Genomic DNA, 27,925 nt, shown 5'->3' on the forward strand with positions numbered 1-27,925 from the left:
GGTGTTTATCTGCTCTGTGTATATAGCAACAACGTATTCCTGATTGTGGGAACAGGTATGCACATGTCTTCATGCTTGGATATACACTGTATTTATGGTCTTAGATAACTTTCCACCACTTTCAGTAAAATCCAGGATGTGATTCATGTGTACGTGGCAGTTGGTCAAATCTAAAAGTCTGTTCAAGTCCATTGGATTATGCAGAGGGCAAAATAACCCAGATGCATAAAACAGAGGAGCAAAACAAATATTATGATCCAAACAAGCTGTGTTTGAAGAAATTCTTCTTAGCTTTATTCTGCTTTGAGTAGTAAATTTTACTTCCATGTCATAACAGCTGTTAAATCACCTTTTTCCCCAGCTTTGCCATTCTCATCCTCAGAGCTGAAAAAAGAAGACAAACAAAGCCATTGCGTTTTAAGACTAACTTTCTATTTCTGATGCTAAAGCTCCTTATTTAGAAAAATGAAGAATACACATACCTCCGGTGGTTAATCCAGCAGAATAAGCATTGTTTTAGTGTTATAGAAAGAAACCAGTAGAAGGTATTAGTTCTGGTAATTTTGCAATAAAGCGAGTATAATAAGAAATTACTCCATTATCACTGTTTGAAAATTAGCATAGCTCTTTCCTAACTGTTTTGTTTCTGTTACCTTCACTAATGCTTTGCAGACAGATGGTATTGCCCTTGACTAGATGCTGACAGATTAAAAGGATGCATGAATAATTAAACAAACTCTTTGTTTAAACTGAACTCCTCGGTGGGAGATGTAACTATTTGGAAGCCTTTTTCTTTTGTGTTGATGTTCTCAGAAAACTTTCCTCTCTTCCTGGTGTAGTGAGTCAGAGTAGGAGTTAGTCATGCTCCTGATTTAAGTCTGACGGAGTAACTTAGTATCTGTATAAACATCAGTATGGCTATTGTCTGTAACTGGGTGTGATGTGGGTTAGTTTGAAAGTGACAGCACAGGGCAGATGATTAAATGTTAAGGTTATTTTTAGAACAGCAATATAGTGCTGTTGTTTGATATGCAAGAGCCTCCCCCCACCACGTAGTTGATCTGAGAATGCAGTGGGAATAATCTCCAGTCCTCTGACCTGTTAGTTTGAAGAGTCACCCAAAATAGCACGTCTCGTTCCTTCACCCTGCATAGGTCAGAGTCTCTGTACTGAGAGAACAGGGGGTCAAAGCAGCTGTTTACTTGATTTATGCTTGTCAGCAAATGTCCAACTTGAGTTATGTTTTGAATGCTGAAGTTGTCGCAAATCGTAGAAGCATCTCAGTGTAACTTTATATCATAGGGCTGCTGATGTTAAGCTTAGCTCTTACAAAGACCCTGTGTACTGTTTGCAGACTAAGGAATTCTGAAGGATTCAAGTCCTGGTTGTGCTTTGAGAGGACAATCAGTCTGATGCTTCGCGTGTAGCCAATAGTCCGTTTTTGTCTTGCTGTACGCATTATGGAAACAGATGGCATGCGGTAATTTTTCTCTATTAAAGTTTTTTTTTTCTATTTTACTTTGTTCAACGCAAATGGAGCTAAGTCTCCATTGCTTTTTTTGAAGGTTGCACAGCTTCTGGTGGTAAGGAAAAAAATTAACTCATCTAGACTAGCTACCTGCCAAATGTCTTGGACTTTCATGTCCCATGAGAGCCTGTTCCACACTGTCAGGAGGTTTTGTTGCCTACTCGGGTTCAGTTTTTCCTTTCCTTATTCATTCCACTGTGTCTAGCCTTTGTTTCCCCCCCAAGGACTTTTTAATTTCCCTAATGAGTGTTGAATCTTGAAAACATTTGCACACTAGCTCATTTGACTGAAATTTAAAGAAGAAAATAAGCTATAATAAGGCAGAACACTGGTGTCCTAATTATAGCATTGTCATCCTTCTCTCTGTATGCTTTTTCTGAGGGCACATACTTTGAGATATTGGTCCCCCACCAAGCTCATGGGGAAATGAAAATTGCTCCCATATGGAAACATGTATGTCTGAGGTTTCTGTAGTTTGGGGGCATGCTGAAAGCTCCTAACTTAATCTGGTATTTCTCTATATAGTTTGTCACATGGAACAATTCCTCTGCCTCCTAGTTGTCCTTGGCTATCACTAACTCTTTCAGTAACTTGCTCTGAAGGTTCATCTCTTTCCCAAAGCAAGATTGTTACATAAGGGACCATCTCCCTGGTCTGTCCTGCGCTTCCTTGATTTCCGTTGTCTTTCAGAGAGTCCTCAATGCCTCTTTGATGTCCAAATGCTGCAATAGCCTCCCAAAGCTTTTATTTCAGAGATTATTTTTTCTGTTGTACTGTTTGTTGTTTTACTAATGAATGAGGTGGTACCAAAAATAGCCTTGACTTTTCACTGGCCCTGTTTAGGGTGAACCTGCTAGGCTGGGCATCAGTGGCTGCTTTGAAAACAATTTCTTTCCCTAAGAAGCAACTCTGGGTAATACATTGTTCTTGATTTAAGAGGCTTTCCTGGTTTTGTTTCATTTTTAGAAGTCACAGTAGGATTAAAGGACTGCTTGGGAAAAATTGAGTCACTTCCTGGCTTTTTCCACTGATCAAAATGTCCCAGGGAGTGGCAATAAATAGGTGGAGGGGTAAGGAGGAGTATGGCTTAGCTCCAAATTCTGCTGGGCACTTAAGACACTCACTTGGAGGCAGTACTGACTGTTGGGTGTGTTTTTGAGGCAGTTGCCAAACTGCTTTTAATTTAATTGAGACCAGTTTTTTTCCTAGTTGGCTATTTTCTCCGTGGGTAGAATATTTGGGAAGGCATGGCTAAGACCAAGTGCAGATTAACAGAACAGATTCTCAAATGTCTTTGCTAGGTTTACACTTATCCACCTTCCCTGAAAGTCAGCGTTTGTTTTCTACTAACCTCAAAAGAGAGAGAACCCAGATTGCTCGGACAGTGTCTGTGAGTGGCAGAGAAAAATGAAGACGTTTCAGATGCTTCTTTCAAGAGACAAAAAAAAAAAAGCAAAGACAGTTACAGACAGAGGTGCTTGGCTGACACCTCAGAGCCTGTATATGCTCCACCCGAATGGTGCTGCCAGCTCATAGTTACTTATTGGAATCCCCTTTCCCAGGATCTGCTCAGGAGCACCCACGCAGCAGGTTGTAGGATGAATGAATTGTTTAGTGCAACCAGCTGGTGGGTGTGTGGGTGAGCATTGCTTCTCCATTATATGCCTATACATATGTGGTGAGGGGAATTAAGGGACTATCCCCAAAATATAATGGGCTGGAGCAGTTGCTGGAGTGGTTTGTCTTGCCTGTACCTGTTACTTTTGCTTTCAGTTGCTGGCATAAGGGTTGCTGGCAGCAGCCTTTGGTCCTGGAGGCCACAGGGAAGTGCAGAGGTGGCAGGGTTGGTGCTTGAGAGAAGCAAAGGTCCTCTCAAGTGATAGAAAAGTGCAGTGGCACCTCGTTGGTCAGAAAGGCTGGGCAGCAGCTGGAATATTTCAGGCTGTTGCAGGCATGAGGTTATTATCCTATAAACTGAGAGCATTAGTTACTGAGCAGCCCTTCCCAATCAGTGCATATTAATGCAAAAATACTCGAAACTCCTTATATGATCCCATGACCACACTCTCTCCTGGCTTCACCTGTGCTGGAAGGAAATGCTGGGCTGCCAATGCAGCTTTAGTCAGGGCCCAAACTTACACTGCCAAATTGCAAAATTATCCAGAATACAGCCTGGAAGAGAGCAGGGAGAGAATGTGAGATCAGGATCCTTGATCTTCCTATAATCAGGTACAGTATTCTTTCCTCTAAGTGGAATGTAACTACTGTCTGAAATCTGCTGCTCTGTAAATATACTTAAGTGCAGTTTAATTGTATGCGTTAAAGTGCAACATAATCATAAAGAAGAGCTTTCTGTGTTTCGGGAAGATCTTGCTATTGTTCTTTCAACCTTTTATTGTAAAACTTTATGGTAAGAAATAGACACCTTGAGCATTAGTAGAATATAAAAAGTATTAAAAATAACACTACAGGCTATATGGACTAACCACATGTAGTGATGAAAACTGTTTCTTTGTCATTCAGAGACTATAAAAATATGTAACTCAGGTTAACAAGAAAATATTAAAACTTGCATAAAAGTTGTCAAGGTAAGGTGGGCAATGCTGAATCTGTAAAAATGCAAAGCAAAGCTGGTTATTAAACAGCCTTTCTGATTTAAGGAACAATTTTGTTTACCTAGGAAGTGTTTAGAATGCAGATAGGCACAAAAATATTCCAGTAAGGAGAGAGTGTTAAGAAGCAATGCTGTTAGTTACCTGGTAGAAATGAAAACTAATTCTGCTAATTTAGGTAGCATTAATGGAACTTTTAATTGTCACTTAAGAGAACCGCTTTTAATCTCTGAAGGTTACAAAAATGGCTTTTCTGAGATAACTTATTTTCCAAATTTTGGTATGGTAACTAGTGCATTGCTAAAGATGAGATAATTCAACAGTACCAAAATGCAGATTGGCATTTGTTAGCAGACAAGAGCAAAGAGATGATTAGTAATTGCGTATTAGCCCATGAAACAATCCGAACAGCAAAGTGAAACAGTTGCTAGCAGGTAAGAGTAGTATCAGTTTGCTACATGAGCGAACAGCAGTGACATGATTTTCCTTTCCTGTTACCTGTTAGCGAGGGATCTTCGGTACCATCTCCAGATACCTGGCTGTGAAGGTGAGCATGGTGTGTCGGTGAGCTTAAGCATTCCTCTTGTTCTTTCAGGGAGATGGAATTTTTGTGGGGTACCTTGTTCAGGCTCGTATCCAGACTGCTTACAAGCTTTGTCTGTGGGACTTCTGTGGTTTTCCTACTTGGTGGCTGATAAACCTGACTATAGTGGCCTATGGGATGATATGCTGGTTTCTCAGATTTGCTGTCGTCCTCATCCTCATCATCAATGATAACTAATTCTGCACGGATAACCCCATCGTATCGTGACATCTTTTGGTCTGCTTCTGCATCATCATCATCAACACGCTGATAACCCATGAAAATCATTGTTACTGGTTCAGAATCATCCACGTAACATGGTACAGCTTGGACAATGCTGTATTGAACATCTTCCTCATCTTGAGGTGCAGGAGATGTTTCATTGAGATGGCAGGGACTTAAAAATCTTGTCTCATTATGTCTTTCTTTTGTAGTCTGGTAAGGTTTTAATTCCTCATGTGCAGCTTTTCTTTCTTCGTTATGTAGTATCATGTTCTCAGGATTAGTGTGCACTTTTTTCTCTGAATGGGAAAGTACTGGAGAGGGAGACTTTGGCTGTGTTACCTTTGGAAGATCAAGCCCATTCTCTTTATGCTGCTGCATCAAGGGCTCTGTTTTGGAGAATTCTGTCTGATGATTGCTAAAGCCATTCATTTCTCTTCTGGGATTGTCTTCCAGTTTTGGTCCAGGGACTAATTTGTCTTTCTGAGGAGTAACTGGCCTGCAAAATTTGTTTGCAAACACAGGCTCATGATACTCTGTGGGAGACTGGGAATTTTTTTCAGTTGCCTGCCGTAGCAGGTCCTCCACCTCAACAGGAGCAAGTTCATCCATCCCATTTTGTGTTGTGCTGCCATTTGAGGACACTGCATAGACTGACTTCCTGCCGTCATCATAGACTTTAACTCCTGTCTCTTTAAAGTCCCTTGAGGGAAGAGGTATTGTTGATAACACTGTGTTTTCTCCTGTCTTCATGTCTTTTTCAACTTTAATTTCCATGGCAAATAATGCTGTTGGAAGAAACAAGTGCTTAAACTGATAATGCAGCAGCTGCAAGAAATATTATGGAAGAGGTCTGACAGTGATAGAGAGCGACAGTCAGGATAAATTATCAAATATGTGAAATTGTCACATACATAACCAATATATCGAATTCTCATTTTGAATGCCCCCTTCCATCCTGTCAAAACCTGAAGTGGAAAAAAATATTTTCATTTGGATCTAATTCTGTGAGGAAAAATAAGCTGTAGAGGAGCCAGGTTTTATTACGAGATTGACTGAGAAAGCCAGATTTAACCTTGGCCCCTGGTGTTGTGCTGGGTAATAGGAGTTGAAAGAGCTCAATGTGCTACAAGTCTAAAGAGTCCTGGGCACTCAGAAGGGTCAGGAGGTTTTGTAGCAATTGGGAAATAACCAGACTACTGCTGTCTGCCCAGTAGGGGTAAGCGTGGACAGAAAATGTGAACTGTATGATAGGGAGGGAGGAACTACTTAAAGTTATGCCAGGTAGAGGAATGAAGTGCTGGAAAGAAATGTCGATGTTGAAAACCCTTGATCCTTATTTTCAATGGCACATGCCTTACACCAGTGTCCCACCTCTCAGTTTTGATGACCTCGTGGATAACACAGCTTAAATAGGAACAACATCGTCCCATATCTGTAATGTTTATCCTTCCCTTAAAGTGTATTAGATTCAATTTATAGGAAGTCTTTGCACGTATTGACACCCTTTGGAGTCACTAATAAGCAGTACCTTTTCTCTTCTCTTCATCATCGGTGGCAGCATGTGCTGTACTTCTCAGTGCGGAAGGCCTGAAATACTTGGGAAGGTCAGGTATGCTGGCATATATGTAGTCGGCTGCCTCTGAATAAAGAAGATCCACAAAGCACTTAGTATGTTTTCACTGACTTTTACAAGAACCTTTAAAAAAAATATCTTTTTGACTAAACGTACCTTTTTCAACTCCTGCTTTTTCAGTCTTCACAGACTAGGAAAGAGAACCACAATGGATGTGATTAGTTATGGAATCACAGAATGTGAGGGGTTGGAAGTGACCTCGAAAGATCATCCAGTCCAACCCCCCTGCCAGAGCAGGACCACCCAGAGCAGGTCACACAGGAACACGTTCGGGCGGGTTTTGAGTGTCTCCAGAGAAGGAGACTCCACACCCTCCCTGGGCAGCCTGTTCCAGGGCTCTGTCACCCCCACAGTGAAAAAGTTTTTCCTTATGTTAATGTGGAACCTCCTGTGCTCCAGCTTGCACCCATTGCCCCTTGTCCTGTTGGCCATCATCAAGAAGAGCCAGGCTCCACCCTCCTGACACTTGCCCTGTATGTATTTATAAACATTAATGAGATCACCCCTCAGTCTCCTCTTCTCCAAGCTGAAGACACCCAGCTCCCTATGCCTTTCATCAGAAGGGAGATGTTCCACCCCCTCAATCATCTTTATGGCTCTGCGCTGGACTCTTTCAAGCAGTTCCCTGTCCCTTTGGAACTGAGGGGCCCAGAACTGGACACACTGTTCCAGGTGTGGTCTCACCAGGGCAGAGGAGAGGGGGAGGAGAACCTCTCTCAACCTACTGACAATACCCCTTCCAATACACCCTTTGCCTTCTTGGCCATGAGGGCACATTGCTGGCTCATGGTCACTCTTGAGATGTTAACTAGACTGTGCTTTGCTTTACCTGATAGTTTTAACTTTTTGTGTGTCGTACTGAGAGGGGGCTAAAGTGGAACTTATTCCACTTGGTTGGAGCATGGCAAGGGTGAAAGTGAAATTCTTCTGGTCTCTTTTGCCAATAGATTCCAAATCACACCGGGACGGACGGGACATTACAAAGTGTTAATCAGTGGCCCAAGCTGGTTGGCTTCAAGGATTTTCAAAGGCTCTACTTTGCTTTCCAGTTGTGTTTATCTCCCTGTGCATCTTTAGAGACATTGTGTGTAAGAAGAACTGGAGAACTGAAGTTTAGTTCCATCACTATATTTTTTGAGATAGTTTAAGATGATTTTCACATACCAAAATGATCTCTTGACAAAGACTAGTGACTGATAATATTAAGTCATATTTCACTATAACCTCTCTCAGGGACTTGGGGGAAAGCATGATGCAGTTTAGCTGGGCGTGTCACCTGAAGGAATATGAATATTTCAGCTTCTGTACCCACTCTGTACCTGTTATGTCTGTCTCTGGCTGAGATGCAAAGTTGCTGGTCGGTGGCAGTGTCAGTGCTATTTTTTTTTTGAGATGTGCTATGGATTGTTCCCCCACCCACATAAACACGCAAGTGGAGATGTTTGGGCACTTGAACGCTATAACATCTTGACCCCTCTTGTATCTGAACTACTGTCACTTTGACAAAAGCTCATGACGACACACAGGATCCAGGTAGTTCTCCTTTTCCTGGTTACGATGATGAACAAGTAATGAATTCTTCTGGAGTAATTTGGCACTAACCTTTATTATGTCTTCTGTTGTTTTCTCAACGGACTTAAGTTTCTTTAAAATTGCTTCTTCCTTAGCTGAGACTTCCATTTCCTCTCTTTCCAGAGCCTCAATTTCCTTCTCCAGTCTGCAATCACAATTCCCTTTGATTTAATACCAGGCAGAGAACAACATTGCAGATTCAATATATTGTGAATATGGACATTGGTGGGGCTGGTTTTACTTACCCTGACAAATTTTGCTCTAACATGAGTTTAGTTTATAATTTCAGATGCATCAGGAAATACTGTGAAATAGTGTTCTCATTTTCTCAAAAAAAAAAAAAAAAGTGCCTCCATAGATTCCTTCTGAGCCTACTTTGAAAACAGTGGCTGAAATTAACTTATTTTTCAGGAGGGAATAGATAAGGAATATAGGCCCCCACAGCATTTCCTCATCTCTAAGCAAATTTTCTCTCCTACATTGTCTCAAGAAACGTGATTAATCCGTTGTAATTAAGATGTAGGAATCTAGTATACAGACACCAGGGTTATGACTTTGTCTCTCAACTTTGTATGTGTACGTGTAGACATGATGAAAAGAAGCAAATTTTTTTGTTGTTAGGAAGTCAGAAGAATGTCGTGTCAGGTGCGAACAGCGCTCACTTTCTAAGATTGCAATTAGGTGAGATTTCCACAATAGGAAACAATTTTTAGGAGTCTATTTATTGGAGGAGGAGCCTTGATTGAACCCGGGTCTAGCCAGTAAGAGCTTTGTTTTACAAAGGCTACAAGCCTACCTCTGATGAATACCAAATATACTAACTTTGGATATTCTCTAAGACAGCAGGATATTCAGCAACTGACTTATCTCTGTCAGATTTTAGCAGTGCAAGCCGCAAGTATCTTGCCGGTTAAGACTTGGCTGATGGGCTAACTGTTTTCTTGAAAAACCTGTATCATTATGTAAAAGGGAGATTGAAGCTCAGCTTTTCTTTTGGGCTATTGAGTTTTATTCTACGTTTGTACATTATTTAAAAGGGGTCACAGATCCCTTTCACTTCTGTTTTTGTTATTTGTTAAATCTATGTTATATGGTTTCGTGCATGTTAAAGCTGAGTACAATGTTTGAGGCATCTTTTTCCTAATTAGAGTTTTTATTTCTTAGCACTAAGAGGTTTGACAAAACAATTCTAGACAAAGTCCAGGATAAAATATCTAATCTCTATGTATAGTGCGTATTTCTTGTGTTTTAGATAAAAATCTGCCTTATTAGCCTGGTAGGCGGAAGTCAATTTTTCATGAAGATCTAGAACCAAGTCCAGATTTAACTTTGAACTGGGGCTTGAACTGGATCTCTCATGCTGTAGGTGATTGCCATATCGCTTCAGTCTCCTGGTTATCTACCTTTTCTTTTTGGGATTGTTTTTGGAAGAACTTCTTTTATCTTAAAGGAAAAAACAAAAGCAAATTTCAAAATCTTCCATATTTGAGTGAAATAATAATGTCTTCCACAGTTTTTGAATCTATGCCAGGAATTGGTGACTGTAGACTTAAGACAACTGCAGCTGATATCATTAGTTGCCGAGATCAGTCAGAATAGCCATAACTAGATGATCTGAAGCAAGGTTACAAATAGAGTAATGATGGCCTATAACCCTTATAGAAAAAAATGTTTTATGTTTTGACTTGTTCTTTAGTATGTGCTAAGATCCACAATATTACACCAAAGTCATCATTAATAATAGAAACCTGCCATCCCTTTAAAGTAAGCAGACCAGAAAAGTTGAATGCAGGCTCGCAGAGAAGCTTGATTTATCTCCTTCTGTGTGACTGCTTGAAGAGTCTGAATTAACACTATGGCTCTCGCCCTATTTAAACTCAGATTTGTGGAGCTACAATAATAGGATACTACGTGGACTTTTACCAGTTAGTGAAAATATCCTCTTTTTTGAAACATGAAGGTATCAGAGACTTTGGAACTGAGATGTGAAGGAAAATGTATTCAGGATTAAAGTAAAAACTAAAAAAAAAAAAAGTATTTAAAAGCAGATAACACTTTGGACCTGGGCTCTGCAAGATGCCCTTAGGACCTTGCTCAAAGGTACTGATTATAGTGCTAAAATTTATAAATTTTATGATGAGGGGGATGAGTATTCTTGGAGGGCTATAAAAGAATGATCATGTGCCATATTTCTGCACTTCTTACAGAATAGTATTTGTTTAATATACTGAAATGTTGTATTTCTACATGAGACTTGGTTGCAATATTATCATAATGCAAAAATGAATCATTAAAAGCTCACAGAAGCATCATGGCCTGAAGAATCATTAACTCTTATTACGGGTTTATTTCAGTCTGGACTCTAAACATACCTAGACACGGGAAGAAGAGGAAGAAAAATCCTAGAAAGGTAAAAAAAAAAACCACCACCACCACCAACCCCCCCAAATCCCCCAAAACAACAAAAAGGGAGCAGGGAGAGAGCAAGAGAAAACATAACCCCAAATAAATCAAAGGAGATAAACCCCATACAGTTATCTGGGAGATCAAGAAAAGTATTATTTAAGTTTATATATGCTTTCACACCCATACCAACACCCATAACAACACCCACTTCATATGGTAATTAAGAGGACTGATTCAGTGCTCAGTGGGGTTAGGGAAAAATTCTCATGCCCATGTAATGGGAATTGCATCTAGACCTTAAGTACCTCTTTTGCACTCGTATTTGCATATAGGCATAGATTTTATGGTTCATTTTCAGAGGATGTTGTGAGTGTGCGTGCTGGAATTTGTTGAAAGGAAACTTTTAAAAGATGCAATCTGTGTAAGTTCAAAGAAATCAAAGTCCTTTTGACTTCATGCAGTTGAAAAGTTAGGCCAGGATCTTTCTGGTGTGTTTAAATCTTCTAAATCAGTGATATGTTTATGAAGTTACATCACAGTTTGTATTTGTCTTGAAAGGGTCTGGCAGCTACACTAGCAATTATAAGAAACTGTCCTTTGATAGTGCTGCTGTGTTTTGTAAAGAAATAGAAGTGTGACATAGTTATTGTATTAAATCAGTCCTTTGGATGTTTGTCTGTCTCTCCTTGAGTAGTATTCATTATCTGAGAGGGGAAATAAGTAGTATGGAGGTGTGGATGAAAGAAGGAACCTTAGAAGCCAAGATACTAAATTGGAGGTTTCTCTGCCAAAGTAGTAGCTGAATTGAGAAATTCTACAGGGTATACCTGTGTTCTGCTGGCCACCAGCTGATCTGCTGGGGTTGGCATACTGCCACCTCAGAAGAAAAATAAACAGCTTAGGAATGAAAAGCAGATAGGAGGATACCACCCTGGAGAATACTGGACTGAGAGGAAAAGTCAGTTTAGCAAGTCCTCGCATGTTTTGTGGTGAGTCAAATGCTTCAGCAGCTCTGGAGTCCATCTAGCCTTAGCCTGCCTTCATGTCTTGCGTTATAAATCATTGAATAGGCTTGGTTAACGTGCCGTTGTTTGTGCATTTATAAGTATGTTGTTTAGCAACTAATTCCATCAAGAATGAGTGCTATTAGCTGAAGATTAAACAGAAAAAATGGGAGTCCTAATTCTTCATTCAGCTTGTACCCTGACCAAGGACACGCTCGTTTGGCTCACTGTAACCTCTAACATGTAAAAAGGGTGAATAGGACAGATTGTGTAAATGCTATTTTTTGTCTGTAACCAGAGCATTCAGCTATTTGCCTGCAAGGTGGTTCAGGCTACTCACTGTTCGCTGCTTTGTTGTTGGTCCAAAGAATGGAACTCTCCATTTTATCAAAAAATGCTCAAATCCGAACTGATTAGCAAGCATATACTAGCTCTATTTGACACCCGAGTAAAGAATGTTTCAAAACAGAGGTCCCATTTAGGATGGTGATGGAAAGGCCCATGCCACTACTGTAAATAATCTGCCTACAATTGCAATTGTCCTCTCAGCAGAAAGAAACAAAGACTGGTCTAAGGGTATTCAAAAACTTTAAAGTGATTCAGATTTTTTAACTGAAGATAAAACACACAGAGAATAATCACCAAAGTGGACAGAATCTATCTGAATTAAGTAAAGTTTTATAATCAGATGCCTGGAAGAAAGAATTCTACTGAGCTTCTCAATAATGTATCTTACAGCTGCTGCATGACATGTGTCTACATGATCAGTTCATCAATCTTTGATTTACAGGGCAAGTAAAAGGTATGAATTCACATATATGTAGGCAAGCAAGTTTTATTAGCTTGGGTGATATCTATGACATAGCAAAAGCACTGTGCAAGTACTGTACAGTGCATATTGTGCTTTTTAGTGGACTTTGTTCATACTGAACTCTGTATTACTAGGTTTCTGTATTGCTGCTGGCTGGTTTGGAGCTGGGCTGGTTATGTCTAAACAAAACGATATCTGGAAGGCAGCATGGATGTTTTTCTAGAGGCCTTTGCTAGACAGCTATTGAAGAGTGGTGGGAAGTATAATCTATGGCAAAAGATGCTTGATGTGAATAAATCTGCTTGAATTTCTAGTTCAGAGGGAAGTTTCTGCCTGACTCCAGGTATAATGTTCTGCCTCTGTTCTCCATCTGTAAAATCAAATGTCCTTGCCAGAGTTCTCTGTGCATTGTGAAGATTAAAGCTGCCAGAGATTCTAAGCTGTGTAGATTGTTTGGTTTTGAGAGTAAGTATATCAGTAACGAAAATATTTCTTTTGATATCAAGGCCTTAAGAACCTCTAAACTGTCTTTCGAACTTTGGCAATGGTGAATTAAGTGCTCTTAATTCAGGGTGGCACAGGAATGTAATTAGGAGCATTTCTGTACTGATTTTCATTTCTAGGATGTATTATACCTGTGAAGTTCCTATTGTAAGAGTGAAGACAGCGTGTCATTTTGTGTTATGCTTTCTTTGTCAGTTAATCTTTTCATTTTATGCTGATGTAATTTGTCTGATTCATTTCACTACAAATAAATCTGAAGTGCTTCAGATGTACATCAAGAAGTAGGAATCGTTTTAAGGAGGAAGCAATTTGGTGGAGCTTCCCAGGAGAAGGTCAGAGGCAGGAAAAGTTAGTTGGTAACACTGGTATTAGCAACAAATGGCTGTGGCAATACTTAGTTCGCCATGAAAAAAATCAATTGCCAAGAAAAAGCGACATATATGAAACAAAAGAAAAATTCACAGGTTTCATTAAGCAAGTATAGTAACACAAATAGCCTTATATTCTTAGAAAGAAAAGCATTTAGTAAGAGGAGAAAGGCCAGCAACTACAATCAAGCGTTTATTGCAGTTTTTTCCCCTATAATGCTTAAAGTTGCAAGTAAAATTATTTCCTTTTCATTAGTATTTAAATCGTTGCTTTATGGTCAGAATATCAGCCATCTAGATGCACAAATTAACGTTTGTGTTTGTAATTAACTGAATCTGGAACTCTGTAGGAAAAGAATTCATACCTGATACATTTTTCCTAAATGCAGGCATGTAAATAGAAAGTATTAAAAACCCCCACAAAACTAACAACCAAAAAACCCAAACAAAAACCAACAAAAAAACCAAACCACAAACCAAACCCAACACAATAAAACAAACCTGTCATCCGTGCATCCCACCTACACGGGAAAGGAATTTTAAAGTGGATTTTTTTTTTGTACATGCTGAATGTTAACCAAGTCTTTGGCAAAAATTCTGGTGGGAAGGTAACAGGCACATTTCTGCTGTTAGGCTGTTACAGGCTCAGCATACATCAAGTGTACGAGCTGAGGAACCTCAGTCGTGTTTGGCATAATGCCTGTGCTCTTGGTCACGTGGTGCAGGCTAAACGTGCCATCTTCCCGTTCGGTGTATCTGCATCTAGTCCTTGTAATTAACAAAAAATGGAGATGGGCTGAGATATTACTCCAGGGTCCGTGTTGTGATTTAAGAAAGCCATCGGGGACAAATGGTGGGTTTGGCATGTTCATTTCTCCTTCCTTAAAGAACAAATGCGTTTAGAAATCTTCCTTTAAATACCTATGGGCATCTTTTGAAAAGACCTGGAAGCTTCTAATTCAGATAAATTTTAAGTTTATAACCCTTTGTCAACTTTTGGATCTAATCTAGAATTAAAGCAGACACAATATTCCTTTGTGATGCTGATTTACCTACATGAATTAAAGGAGTTTTTCAGGTTTGAAGCTCCAGTTGGATTACTGTTTTAGTATTTGTAATGGCAATAAATTCTAGTTCAAGCTAAAAAAAGAGTTTATATGGCGATATCCAGAGAAGCGAAGCTTACCATGTGTGTTCACTTTTGGTCTCTGAGGAAATAAAAATTAAGGCCACTGAGCTGGTGACAAATTCAGGACAATAATTATAAAAACAGTATTAAAAGACTGTACAACTGTAGTTACAAACCTAGGATTGTGCGAGACATGGAAATGACATTATATATGTGAATAATCAAACCTATTTGCTGAAATCTCTGAACTAGTATTGTAGGAAGGTTTTTAAGTCCTAATCCTGCATTCCAAGTCTTCCCTGGGGTAGATCAGGAGGGAGGGACCCGCTCTCAGCCTTGCTGTGAGATAGCTCAGTTACAATGACTCAGGTGCAGAGAACCCTAAAGGTAACGTTACGAGGCGACAGACTAGATTTGATGCTGGAGATACAGTACACTTACTGCTAGACCATTTCACTGTTTTAAAGGCAGTTGGTATGTGAGGAGTTCAGTAGCTTTCCTTTTTAGCGACATAGACATTCACAGACCTTCACTTTAATAGCATTACTTGTTCCTTACTTGGGTGTTATCAAATGAATTGGCAATAGTGTAGATGTAGGTTATGTCAGGAGAATAAAAGCATCTTTCTGCCAACATAACCACACACCAAATCCAGTTCATGACTTGGTTCTGAGACTTGCAAAAAAAAAAAAAGATAGTTTTGAAGATCTCCCATCACCAAATTTCTTAGGGCATAAAGGAGATCTTGGCTAAACCTCCAGCTCTTACTCAAAGTCCACAGGACTTTGAAAATCTAGTCTATCCTCCCAGTGCTTGGAGAAGGACTGGACTTCCAGTGGGCTAGCGGGGGGCTACTTCCTCAGTGCAACTTCCCTGTTGCTCCTGAGCCAGTCCTTCCCCACGTGGCTCTCTTTCCTGATGATCACACTGTCGTAGGGACCCCTCTTGCATGTCTTCGTAATCACAACTTGCTGGGATGTTTTTAGAGCACGCTGTCTACCTCCTAGCAAGAAAGAATTCTACAAAGGTGCGTGAAAAGCCATTCTATTGGGAAAAGTGCTTTCAAGCAAGAAGTCAGAGTAATTATAGGACAAACTAGCACTAGGCTGCTGCCTGTCAGCCAAAAGAATTATTGTTTGTGTCAGAGAGGTGGAGTAAGGAGGGAGGTGGGTGGGAGATAACTGGAGGAGGTAATCTTGGTGACAACTTTGCCAAAAAAGTGTGTGTGGGAGGACAGTGAAGGAAGGGAAGAGTATGGAGGAAGATGCTATTGAACTGCAATAGAGGAAGAAGCCTCAAAAAAGGATGATGAAACTTTCCAGAAACTAAAGAAACATGAACGCTTCATCTTTTCTGTGGGTGCTAATGGGTAGTATGGAGTCATATGCGAGACTGTCTGTGCAGTTTGATGTTAGCCCTATGTGGTCAGGAGGCACTAGGCAATGAGATTTGTAGGAACATCTCTAAGAAAAGGCGGAAAAAGACCTTTGCTGTAACAGGCTTCCGGGAATATGTTGAGGACAAAACAGCATGGAAGATAAGTGACAATAAGGCAAGTGATACTAATGGCACTAGGCAGCTTGTACTGTTCTGAAGTGCTGTGTTATGGTAGAAGTCAAGTATTAAAGGCTGTGCAGGACCTAGTAAAACTGAAGAACTTTTAGAACTATTTACTGTTATTTTGAAATTCTGATCCAACTATTGTGATCTTAGAGCAAAACCGTGGCTTACATCTATTGAGTATAGCATGAAAGGGATATCTGGAATTAGAGAAACAAATCCTCTACAAGGTATTTATTGTGCAGTTTGATAAAACTCACAGTATGCAAGTTTGCATTGTGTATTCTCTAATTCTAGCTGATTAGAAGATATAACAAAGATCGCTTTATTCTGTGTATCAAACTGTATATGTTTAGCCCCTGCTGACACTTTAATCTTTTGCAAAATAAAGTAGGACTTCTACGAAGGGACCACTTTAACCCAAACAGAAGGGTAGGGGTACTACCCTACCTGAAAATGTCTTGTTCCAGTTCATGAGTCCGTTGTTGGTCCTCCTGATTCTGCTTTTGCATTTCTTCTTGCTCTTTTGGAGTGAGAGAACTAAGGCCATCCAAGAGCCATTTTTCTCGCAAGGCCTTTTTCTGATGGGGGGGGAAAATACAGACAAGTAAGTGTACTTTAAAAGTTAGGCTATTCAGTCTTTTACTGTATTTGTCTTGATGCCGTACGTGTGATCCGCATTTCTGTGCTGTATCTAGCATAAGGCAACCTAACAGTGGTGAGTGACACTGAAAGAGAAGTACTAAAAAACATGTATTTTGAGACTGACTTAAAACTAAACTCATTAAGAACAATGTCCCATTTTAGTAGCGCACCCAACAAATACATAGAGGATGGTAGTTGCTACCTGTAACAGACTAATATTTATAAGTGGATCCAGTGATGTGTTTGTCCTCAATAAAGTGAGACACTTGTTTCGAAGTGTACACATTATAGACTCATGCAGAAGGCTCCAGTCAGAAGCTCTGTAGTTTTATTTCAACAGCCCTGATTTCTGGGTTCGTGGTATTGCATAAATTCTGGGAGGAGGTATAAAAGGTGAATAGTTTCTGTAAATAAGGTTGTATAGGGGGAAGAGATCTCTAGGGAGTGAGTGGTGCAATGCTGTCTCTGGAGTTTACAAGGAACTTGGGTAATTATGGCAGTGAACTTGCATTTCATCTCGTGAGGATGTGGGGGGTAAGAGTGGGACTGGAAAGGTGGAGCATGGGTTGCTAATGTCTTGTTAGTGTTTCAGCAGATCTGCTATGTATTTAGAACTGCTGTTGTAGGGGCAATCCAGGGCTTACATATTTAGGTCCTGACCTGTTTAGTGCCTGTGGAGTTCTTTCTGTACAGTAGCGGCTTATAAATGGGTGTATTGGATGTATACAGGTGAGTGGATCCCTCAGCTGTGCTTTCAAATTTTGAGAAATGTGACTGCATGCACGCATTGCTTCCTACAGCTGCTTTACAATATGAAAGGCAGCATCTGAAAGTGATCAGAGCTCTCTAAAATATTCCTATTGAAAAAAAAAAACCAACACAACGTTTGTGGAGATAAGTTCGTATTTGCAGGCTAGAGGTTGTAAACCATGCAAACTTTCTTGTGCTCTTTTTACTCCCTTCAGTCTAACTCAGAAATATAAATCTAGTTGCTGCCTTGGGGAAGAAGTGGAAGTCAGGCCTCCTTAGAAAAACTCTTTCAACGTGGGGGGAAAAAAGTGCACATACAAAATTTTTAATTAACCATGAGTTTTCCATTTATAATTCAGATTCCTTGAGCTGTCTGATTTCCACATTAGGTTTTTTGTTTTGTTCCCTATATAGTTTCATTAATTGGAGAATGTAGATCAAGATTAAATTGGATTTTGACTACTGCTGCTTTGGGGCAGAGGTGTGTTCAGCGCGACTGAGAAGGCTGCATGAATCTCAGTGCTGCTTGCAGCTGCTGTTGGAATCCCTGCCTGCAGCCTGTGTGTTGAGTCACTTAACTGTTGCTTCCTACACTTTTCTGTTTACTGTATACTTCACAAGAGGTTATTACTGGGGCCCAACTGATGGAGGAGGATGCATGTAGGACCTGATTGCATTTAAATGCAATTTTCAACTTGTTTGATGTGTAACATACATAATGTGATAGAAACTGTGGCTAAAACAGGCTTGTTGGGAATTCTGTGGCACTCCCAAATTCTTTTTTTTTTTTCTTTCTTTTTCCCCCGCCTGAAATGTATGAGCAACATTTACATTTGCCTTAGCCCTGCGGGACAGTATTCTCTGTCTTGACGCCCGATCCTAGGAAATCCATGGGAAAAAAGGGCTGCTCAAGACTGAGCCTTGACTGTGGCTGTAGGGTCACTTGGCAGCACTTCCTGGCAGTTGTGTCTTGGGCTCAGATAAGATAAATGCGGGTTTTAATAGAATGGTTTCACCTGATCTGTTAGATGCATGTAGTCTGCTGTTGGCACAGCTCATATTGACCACAAAATACTGTTTTCTCAAGGTGGAGGGAACACAGCCATTAATTCCCTTTCAATCAAGCTGTTTAGATTTTAATGATAAGTAGGGCTCCTAGAAAAGTGAGAATTTAATCCTGCCTGGAACTGAATTAATCTAGCATTGCTATCTCCAAAAAGGAATCTAAAATTCCTTGTAAGAATTACAGCAGGGCTGGCCCTGTAGACCTCAAACTGATAACGCTCATTGAAGTCCACAAAGGCTTCACGTACATACAGGGTTAGGCCCAAGAATACAGACTCCCGAAAAACAGGCATAACACAATAGTGTTGTTTTTGCATTTTTCCTAGAATAGTTTGCTGCTGTTCCCAACTAAATGCCATGTAATCTTTTTGATTTAATTAGCCACTCTTGAGAGAATGACATATTGTGTAGTTTGGAAACAGCCTTTCAACAACAGACAGTTTCAAGGCTGCTCTGCTGAGGCATCGGCAGAAGCCAGTGCAGGAGGAGCCTGGGGCTTTCAAAGGACAGCTTTGGGGCTGTTGGGTTCTCTCTGCTGTCCAGCATTTCCTTCCTCTGTAAAGCATCTCTAGCTCAGTGCTAGGCTGTGCATGTGTAATAGCACTTACATGAAAGTGCTTTCATTTTGCATTAGGCTCGGTTCATTCAGGGAAAGGGATACTCGTACATTGTGATGTGATAAGACCCTGGGAATGGCCAGTGTGCTGGAAAGCAATCGCTTTCTGTTGTACTTCATGATCACATCGGGAGTACTGTGACAACATTCTGCAGATTCTGTGAATGATGTTCTATGTTTGTTCCAGGTATAACTCCGCTGTAATTCTTAACAAGGTTGGACTAACACTGAAAGATTCATCATTCGCTGCAAGGCACAGGTGTTTGTTTTTGTTTGTGGGTCTTGCTATCCCAGTGGTATGGCAGATCATTTTATGGCATGTTGGCGGAGGCATAAATCATCTTTTCAGTTTTCACAGAGGTAGTTCAACACTATTAGCTCTTGGAATAAGAAGGTGTGAGACCAGCACCTAAAAGGTAGCACTAATGGAGTTCAGGCATGCCAGAAGCCAAAAACTTAATAAGCTAAACTAGAAAAGCCCTTGGAAAGTACATGCAAATCAGTGCTGACTACGTATTTCAAGAAACACTGTCTGGTCCTTTCCCTTGTTGCCTCAGTGAGAAGGGTTTTAGGCAAGAGGAAGAATTAGTTGCTGGCGCATCTAGACTTACTTGAGGATGAAATTTGCCTTGTACCCTCATCAGCATCCCCCGTTACCCCTTGCAGTTCCATGAAGCCCTATCCACACAGATGTCTGTATTTGCTTCCACGTCCTCCGCTTCATGTGTGCACACAGGGAATAAATATTTCTTCTTCAGTATAGTTTTTCTGGATAACTAAGACCCGTTATGATAGCTCGTCTGTCTCTTTCTAGTAAGAAGTTAGCTCGGGGACAGCAAACAGAATCATTGGGAAGCCAGAGCAGAGATTTCTATTTACAAAAAGGAAGTTTAAAAAACAAATCCAAAAACTAACCAACCAAAAACCCCCACAAAACCAACATCAGCCTTTTAATAAACCTGTTGCTAAGGGTTATAAATAGGAATGAATGACAAAATGAGGAACAGGATAGTGATATGCAGCTAACAGGAACGTCTATATGACAGTGAGATTTACTAACCTGCAATAGTTTCCTAAGGAACAGGTGCAAGTTATGTTGAATAGGTCATGCAGCTCTAGATTTCGCTATGCACAACCCGTGGGAGTATAAATGAATGAAATCAACCTGACTCGCTAGGGAAATGAGTCCTCAGTAAAATTTGCTGAAGTGCCTGAACATTTTAGAAGTCTAGATCTGTTTTAAAGTGATTTCTGCAGTAGGTTCTCGTGTTGACTTCATCGAAATATCTGAATTAGTCAGAAGAATAAATGTTCATTAAAGGACAATGCTTCTGGACATCAAGCAGAGGATGTGCATGTAGTAATGTTGCCTCTGATATTAGGTGCCTATCTTAGTAATCAGTTGGTAAATAGTCTCCATTTTGGGTGCTCCAAATGGCTAACGATATGTATGTATTTATACACCGTGTGTGTATATATATATATATTTAAACGTAGGCTTAGTCCCTCTTTGCTAAGTGAATCATTTCCACTACAGATCCTTTATCTGTATGCAGTGTGATTGATTTTAATTTAAAAACTTTTCTGTGTGATACATGTATAAATTTTTCATAGAAAAGGCAAACAAATCACATCCTCTGTCCTCATCCGAAGGTAGAGCATTTCAGTAGTATTGTTGCAGGAGTGTTTTAGCTTCTGTAAAATTCCATAAAACATCCTCAGAATAAGTGCAAGGTGGGTTTTTGTTTTCTTAACTTTTTAACTCCATTGTACCTGCTAATGTTAGCTGAAGGCATGTACTAAATCTGTACAGAAACTGCCCTAGGACTCTGTCTGCACACAGCAGCGGTGAGGATTAGCTGGTTGTGTAGAACAGATCAGTTTATCCTGCTTAAAAGAAGGGCAAAAGAGTCATTCTGAATTTATGTGCATGGAAACTTGAAACAGAAATTGCAGTACTCCATGTCACCATGTACTAAGATGAGGAAAGACAGTCACATATTTGATGCCCATTAATTTCAGGACTCGGAAAAGATATTCCCCTCTCTTTTAGGCAAGATGTTACACAATTGGTCAAGCCTGCCTTTATGGTCACTACGTTCCAAAAAAATCTAATAATGGGTGACTTTTGTGTTGGCTTGCCTGGCCCAGTGAAATAGTGTGTGTGTTTGGGTTTTTTTGATTTGTTGTTTTTGTGGGTTTTTTTGGGTGTGTGTTTGTTTGTTTTTGTTTGTTGGTGTGTTTTTTTTTTCCCTGCTTGACACAAAAGAGGAGGGTGGATGAAACCCAGGATTAGGTGTTCAGTTTGAAGAAGAGTCTCTTTTAAATATGTTCCTCCCACATTTGCTCAAGGAGACAGGCCATGCTTCTGGTATAAGATTCAGCATATCTTTCTTGAAACTGTTTATTCACTCACATAATTAAAAGGGTATGTAAAACAACAGATCTTGCATATTTCTAGAAGCATAGATTTTATCTTATGTCCCTAAATGACAGGTACTGCCAAATTGCAATAGACATTTAAGGAATGGTGGTGTTGGGTAGAAATCTCTACCATTTCAAGAGTCTACAGAGGTGGATCTTTTGGTTTGTTAGCAATTTGGACTTTGTAATTCTGAGTTTACCAGGCCATATTTCAGGACAATATTTGCAGCATTTATACCTTTTTTTTTTTTAATACACAAAGAAACAACATTATTTTATCAGAGTCATTAAACAAGCTGAAAAAAGGATATAGCCAAATAAATAAAAATAGGCTGTTGTTTTTTTTTTCCCAGAAAAAAATGTAATTAGACGTCATGATTGTGCTGCACCCTGTACCGAGTGAGGTTGCTGTAGTGGAATTAAGGAGTGAACACACCCAGTCTGAAATGTGATGCTTAATTTTCAGCTGTGATTTATTCCTGGTTATGATCTCATTTTATGCCATGAAAGTAATCAAATAGCATTAGCTCCTGAGTGTAACTTTTTTCAAAGGGTGATGCTTATTAAAGGCAAATGGACTCCTGGCAAGACTCCAAGAAGCTGCGAAAATTTGACAGTAAAAGCACAACTTAAATGCATGAAGATTTGCATTCCAAAATCCAAAACCTATATTCATGCTGAACGGCTTGAGGCTGTCTTTAGTTAGATAAATCCAACACTTACCTTTAAATGTTGGTGTTTCATTTTTTCCTCTTCCACTTTTAGACGTTTCTGTGTAATTTCTTCTTGCAGTTTTCTTTTGTTCTACAAATTAAGAGAACAATAAAACTTTGTTTAGAGAAATTACTTGTTTCTAAAAAAAGTGGTTTTCAGTAGGGCAAAATCAATTCATGCAAATAAAGTCTTTTTTGAAAACTTATATGATGCTCAGGCAGGGCATAATTCTTGGCAGCTCGTGTGTCTCTGAAGTGTGTTTAAACATGTTAATGACCACAAAGCAGGGATGATCCAAATAAAAAATAATTACCCATTGGGAAGGGTAGGGGAAGAAATCAGGAAGAAATAACCTTTGAGCAAAATCGTACATGCAAAAGGATGTTGGAAGTGGGACCTGACCAAAATTCCTAAGTCAGCCCACACATCATTTAGGAGAGGAGTCTGAATGGTCTATACTGTGCAGCTGTGATACATCACTAAATGAAACGGGCTCTTGGTGAATCCAGCACTGAGTTTAGGTATCCTGTGGCTAATAGCTGAAATAAACAGGAATAAACAAAGACTTAGAATTTTATTTCATTAGGTGAATAGTGGTAAAGATGAACACAGAGAAATGTAGAATGCTTCATACACGTGGTTGCTACCTCTCAATTAAAAAAAAAAAAAAGAAAAAAAGACTTGTCTGTGCAAAGATTGTTTTCATGGTTGCTGGACTTTAGAAAGAAAAATCCCCAAGTAGTACTGATCTGTCATAGTGCCACATTCATCCTTTTTGCTACAGATTATAGAAAAAAGGAAATGGGTGAACAGGGGACACTGGCAACATTTGAGCCTCTTCTGTCTTTGCATAACTGCTGTCACATGGAGTATCCTTGTGGCTCCTCTATACGAAGCCAAACACTGATTTAGTACTTTGTGTCCTCAGCAGCCACTGGGAAAGAAATCATGCCAAAGGAAACAATTAATACAGCTTGTAAGAGTGGAATCTAGGCTATTCTCTTGGTCAGCCTTAATGCTATGAAGTCCTGTTACTGGACATGGCAACTTTTGCACTTTTTTCTTGGTATGGTTTAGGGAGTAAATTAAATCATCTGTAGCCCTGGGCAGAAGTGTGTGCTGACTGGAGGCTAATCCCCCCTTCCTTTCAGTTAGAAGAGATGACCAATAGGTTTTTCTAACGAGTCTTCTTTCAGACAAGTATGGTTTAGGAAGGAGTTAAATTCTTAAGAAACATAGCAAGAGACTTGCCCTTTCAGCCCACCTGAGCAACCAGCTGGGCATAAGGACTGTAGAAAGTCAGTAAGAAAGTGCTGGGCATAAGGCTGGGAGTTGTTCTCCAATGCTTCCCTAGGGTCTGGGATTTGGAAACAGGAAGAGCTGTAGTGTGCTTGGCTGAATCACTTTGCTGTTACTGGAAATGAGAAATTAGCAGTGGGGCCACAAGGCATAGGGACACTTTGTTGAAGGATAGGAAGTAGAAGAAATCCCCTAGCCTAGTGGAGATTGAGGGCAGGACTGCACGCTGGCCGAGCACAACTGATGGTATGTTGGGGTTTGGTAGGTGAATGGGGGTCAGAGAGCTCTTCTCTCTTGCACTCTGTAAGGTGCAGTAGCTGCCTATAACAGGTTGCCCAGAGAAGCCGTGTCTGCCCCCTCCCTGGCAGTGCTCAAGGCCAGGTTGGATGGGGCTGGGAGCAACCTGGTCTGGTGGGAGGTGTCCCTGCCCATGGCAGGGGGGGTTGGAACCAGATGACCTTTAAGGTCCCTTCTAGCCCAAACACTTCTATGGTTCTATAAACACCATCTGTACTTTACATTTTTTCCTTGACGGTGTTAATCTGCCTCTAATACAGCAAGCAGAGCAGGTAGGGATCTTGCCTCAAGATACATGCTGCCTTCATCTCTGTAGTGGTTTTGAGTTTTGCCAATGTTCTTTAACGCAGTTAACAAAGGAACTGCTTTAGGATCACTACAATATGTAATTTTTCTGCAATTTCCCTTTTCAGAGACTTTACCCAAGAGCTGCTATGCTGGATTTTATTCATCTAGTCCTGATTTTGGAGACACATCTGGTATTTGACCTTCACACCTTTCCTTAATTAGGAAATATTCCCAATCTTATATAAATGGTCTTTAATTAACCCTTCATTAGATGAGCAAAGTGTGACAAGGGGTTATGTTTACAGACTGTTACAGTTCTTAAGGAAATAGCTTTTCCTCTTTACTAAAGTTCCGGATAAAATTCTTAGCCAGAGAATGAATTTTTGCATCGTTCATACTATTAAAAAATATTCTAAGTCAATTTAAATATTCTTTTTGTACCAATGGTGATGTGGAATAAGAGTTTAGGCAGCCTGAAATGAAAAGTGGTACACAAAAATACTGTGCAGAAAGAAATTGGAGTGTAAAGGCACAAATAACTGCATTTTAAATTAACTGTGTAATAAGGAACCTATTCAGTAATGAAACTTTTGCCTATTTTTTTTGTTAGAGATCTATGTTTCTTTTGCATCTGATTTTTTTTTCTTAAAGTTTTCCACTTGTATCCCATGGTATTCTAGCATGTTTTAGTTTCACTGGTTGGTAATAAGCATCCATTATACAATTATCCAGATTAAATAGATTGTCTTTCAATTATCTAGTCAAAGAAAGCTGAAGGTCTAATGCCAGAAGCTAAATTCAAGGAAGATGTATGAGGAACACTTTTTAATCTTGTGTTGCCAGAATAATTTTTGAAACCTGTTAGGACACTTTCTACAGTGTATTCTGCTATGCCTTGTCAGCAAATCATGTCTTGCTGTACAAACTATTGACTAGACACATAATAGAGTAAAAGTTTATTCCTAGACAGCTAAGGGATCCATACTTCTACTAAACTTCATACTCTGCCCCAGTAGATAATCAGGTTGCTGGCAGAAGTCCTCTAATCCTCTCTTACTATGCTCTTGTTAACATGGGCAGGATTTGTTTTTTATGAAAAAGCACCTCCATCCCTTCCTCTCTGTTGCACATCAATGCCAGTGAGACTTGAGTCTTGGCCCTAATTTTCACTCCTACTGAAACATGCAGGAATATTTCCTGACTTTCGAGCATAGAAAAGCACTGTGTTCTAAACTGGATCTGCCTGAAAGGAAGGGAAACGCTTCTATGGAGTAGTGTCTTGCTAGGTAACTTGTGTGTCAAGTCCATTAGTTTGTGCCAGTGTTCCGCAGTGGTACCAATGTTGGTCTGCTTGGTCCCATGGCGGATGCCATGTACTGTCAGACCCAATGGAGCAGCTAATGTTTTAGCTGATGTATTTTTGTTTTCATATAATTTTCCAGAGGTAATGCTTGGTTATTGAAAGGTCTTATCTGGAGATATGGACACTTTAGTCTGATGGCATGAGACTACAGCAATGTCATAATTCAAATCTTTACACACAATTGAAATCTATCATTTTGGTTTTCCTATAGAATGGAGGAGTTGATGAGAGAGGGTTAAGCCGAAGTTTCCTCTTTGACTGTTCTGTCTCAACACTTTCCACAGCAAACTCTAAAGCTTTTGTATTTTAAGATATGAGTTTCTCTAACAAAATGGATGCATTTGATTTTTTTTTTTTAATTTGTTATATATACACCAGCAGCAGGTGGAAGCTACATAACAGGTTCCTTTTCAGAGCTGTGGGAGCATCAAAATCTTAAAATAATAATAATAATAATAGGGGTTTCCAATTTGCTTTGCTACACAGAGAAGATATGAAAAAGAACTTGAAAAGCCCTAGTGGCTCTGTGAGAGCCAGCTGCTGTAAAGGAGCCGGGCATTTAACAACAGAAACCGATCAGGCTTTAGTGCAGCTGTAGTAATTTACTGCTCCGAGTGCCCCTTGCTATCCTCTGTTAGATCCTTTACAACATACATCTTGTAGGTAGCACTTGAAATTCCCAGGTATATTGCTTGGCACAAACCTTCCCAGAGCCACTGAGCAACTCACAGTTGCAACTGTTATGTATTGTTTTCTTAGACAGCTCACACTGCAGGTTCTTAAACCTGATGATAACTTCACCTTCTTTAGGCTATTTCATTTCTGCAGTGCATTGTAACAAATACACTGAGTGTTTCAATTAAATGCTCTCAATTGATGAAAGCAGAAAGCAAATAGTTCCTTTACGGCGCAAGTGTAATAAATGAAGTCATGGCCAGAACCCAAATACGATTTCCTGTAATGCAAGACACTGGAAGCTGTCACAGTTTGTTAAAAAAATACTCCTCCAGTATTTATCTGGAGGCAAAGATGCAGCCAGAGGATGCTAACCCTAGTACATTCATAGGAGTCCTCAGCAGGCAAGCGTGCTGCCCTGTTCCTCCTGCTAGATACCAGGAAGTCTAAAACATTGCAAGGCCTGGACTTCTCTGCCGTGCCAAAACATTTCTTATCTTTTGAGCACATACGCTAGAGACAAAGTCCAGGTTATGAGTCTCATTCAAACACCATTACAGTTAAACAAACAAACATACTCTAAATCCTTTAAAACATTTCAAATTACCTGACTGTGGGATGGACTCAGGTCTCAAATACAACAAATGGGGCTGTTGGCCTTTATAAAGTGTCATAATTAAAACCCGACCAAATTAAAACCCAACCTATTCAACTCCCGTAACTTTCCAGTTATGCCTTCTCACATTTATTTTGGTTCCTATAAAGTATTTTTTTGACTCTGCCCATCATTTATTTATCTAGTGGTGTTTGTTTCACAACTAATCTATCATGCTAAGAGTGTGAAAAATACCTTTGTTCCCATTATTTGTTTTTAAATATTGCCTGTGACAGTGAGTGATCCTTCTGCAGTTTTCCTTTCATCCCAAAGGACCAAATGTTGTTTCAGTTTAATTCTTTTGTAACTGAATAGGTTTCAGTGGAGATCAAATCAGAGGAAAATTTGGATTCAGCCATTCTTGTTATATCAGGTTATATTCTTTTAGAAAACAGCTCAGTAGTTCCTTTAAAACACAATAAATCTTTTGAATCAGATTTCCCTTTGGAAGAGAAACTGAAAATGTTTTCTAACGTAGGAAATTGCTTAATCCAAGCTTGTCCTTTTTTACTTTTTCAGTATTTATGTTAGATCATCAATAATTCAGAGATTGTATTTAATTCCACAGTGCAAAACCAAATAACTTTCATCTCTTGGTTTTGTTGTGAAATGGGAAACTTGTTTGTTCTGGAATTCTCTAGCTGCCTTTTGACCTGCTGTCCTTCAGGCAAACATTCATTTGTGATCATAGTAATATGTATTTTAGACTGTCCACTAGTGATTTGCACACATACTTTCACTGATTTGAATTTAGTTTGAAACTGCAATACAACCCCTAATAAAGTCAGTACAGGCAACTTTGCTGTCTTAAAGCAGTGGCTTATAAACCAGAATGAAAAAGTAACAATTTCAAGCAGACAGAAGTCTCCTTTTTCAGTTCTGGGATAAGTCATTCTTCAGAAAACATACAGTAGCTCATTAAGACAATACTACTTCTAAGCTTTTTTTTTTTTTTAATAGCAAGTTATAGCTGTAAGCACTTACTGTTATGGCCTGGAATCTTTCTTTCAGCAATTCGGCTTCCTCCATTCTAGAAATCAAAAACAGACAAGTAGTGAAGGAAAACAGAATGAGACCATAAGCAAAAAGCCTCCTGGTGGAGCCACAAAAAAAAGCTGAGGTGATTTGATCCAATTTCAGAGCAGAGAGAAGGCAGAATTTTTGACTTGTCAGGAGAGTCCCTGAACAGATGAGCAGAT

At 39.7% G+C, this 27,925-nt stretch overlaps 1 protein-coding gene across 1 annotated transcript; it reads right to left on the bottom strand.

Annotated features, from left to right (window-relative positions):
* Nucleotides 1-44: 44 nt before the first annotated feature.
* On the bottom strand, nucleotides 45-27,925 carry PALMD (palmdelphin). The gene is made up of 8 exons (XM_009948002.2): nucleotides 27,711-27,925; nucleotides 22,159-22,239; nucleotides 16,386-16,516; nucleotides 8,184-8,298; nucleotides 6,678-6,711; nucleotides 6,477-6,587; nucleotides 4,639-5,733; nucleotides 45-384 (listed from the first exon to the last, which is right to left on the bottom strand). The coding sequence occupies exons 1-8, from the start codon at nucleotides 27,753-27,755 to the stop codon at nucleotides 341-343; spliced, it is 1,656 nt and encodes a 551-aa protein (XP_009946304.2). The 5' UTR covers nucleotides 27,756-27,925; the 3' UTR covers nucleotides 45-340.

The sequence above is a fragment of the Leptosomus discolor genome, chromosome 3 (genome assembly GCF_034619465.1).
Source record: "Leptosomus discolor isolate bLepDis1 chromosome 3, bLepDis1.hap2, whole genome shotgun sequence".
Lineage (NCBI taxonomy): Eukaryota > Metazoa > Chordata > Aves > Leptosomiformes > Leptosomidae > Leptosomus > Leptosomus discolor.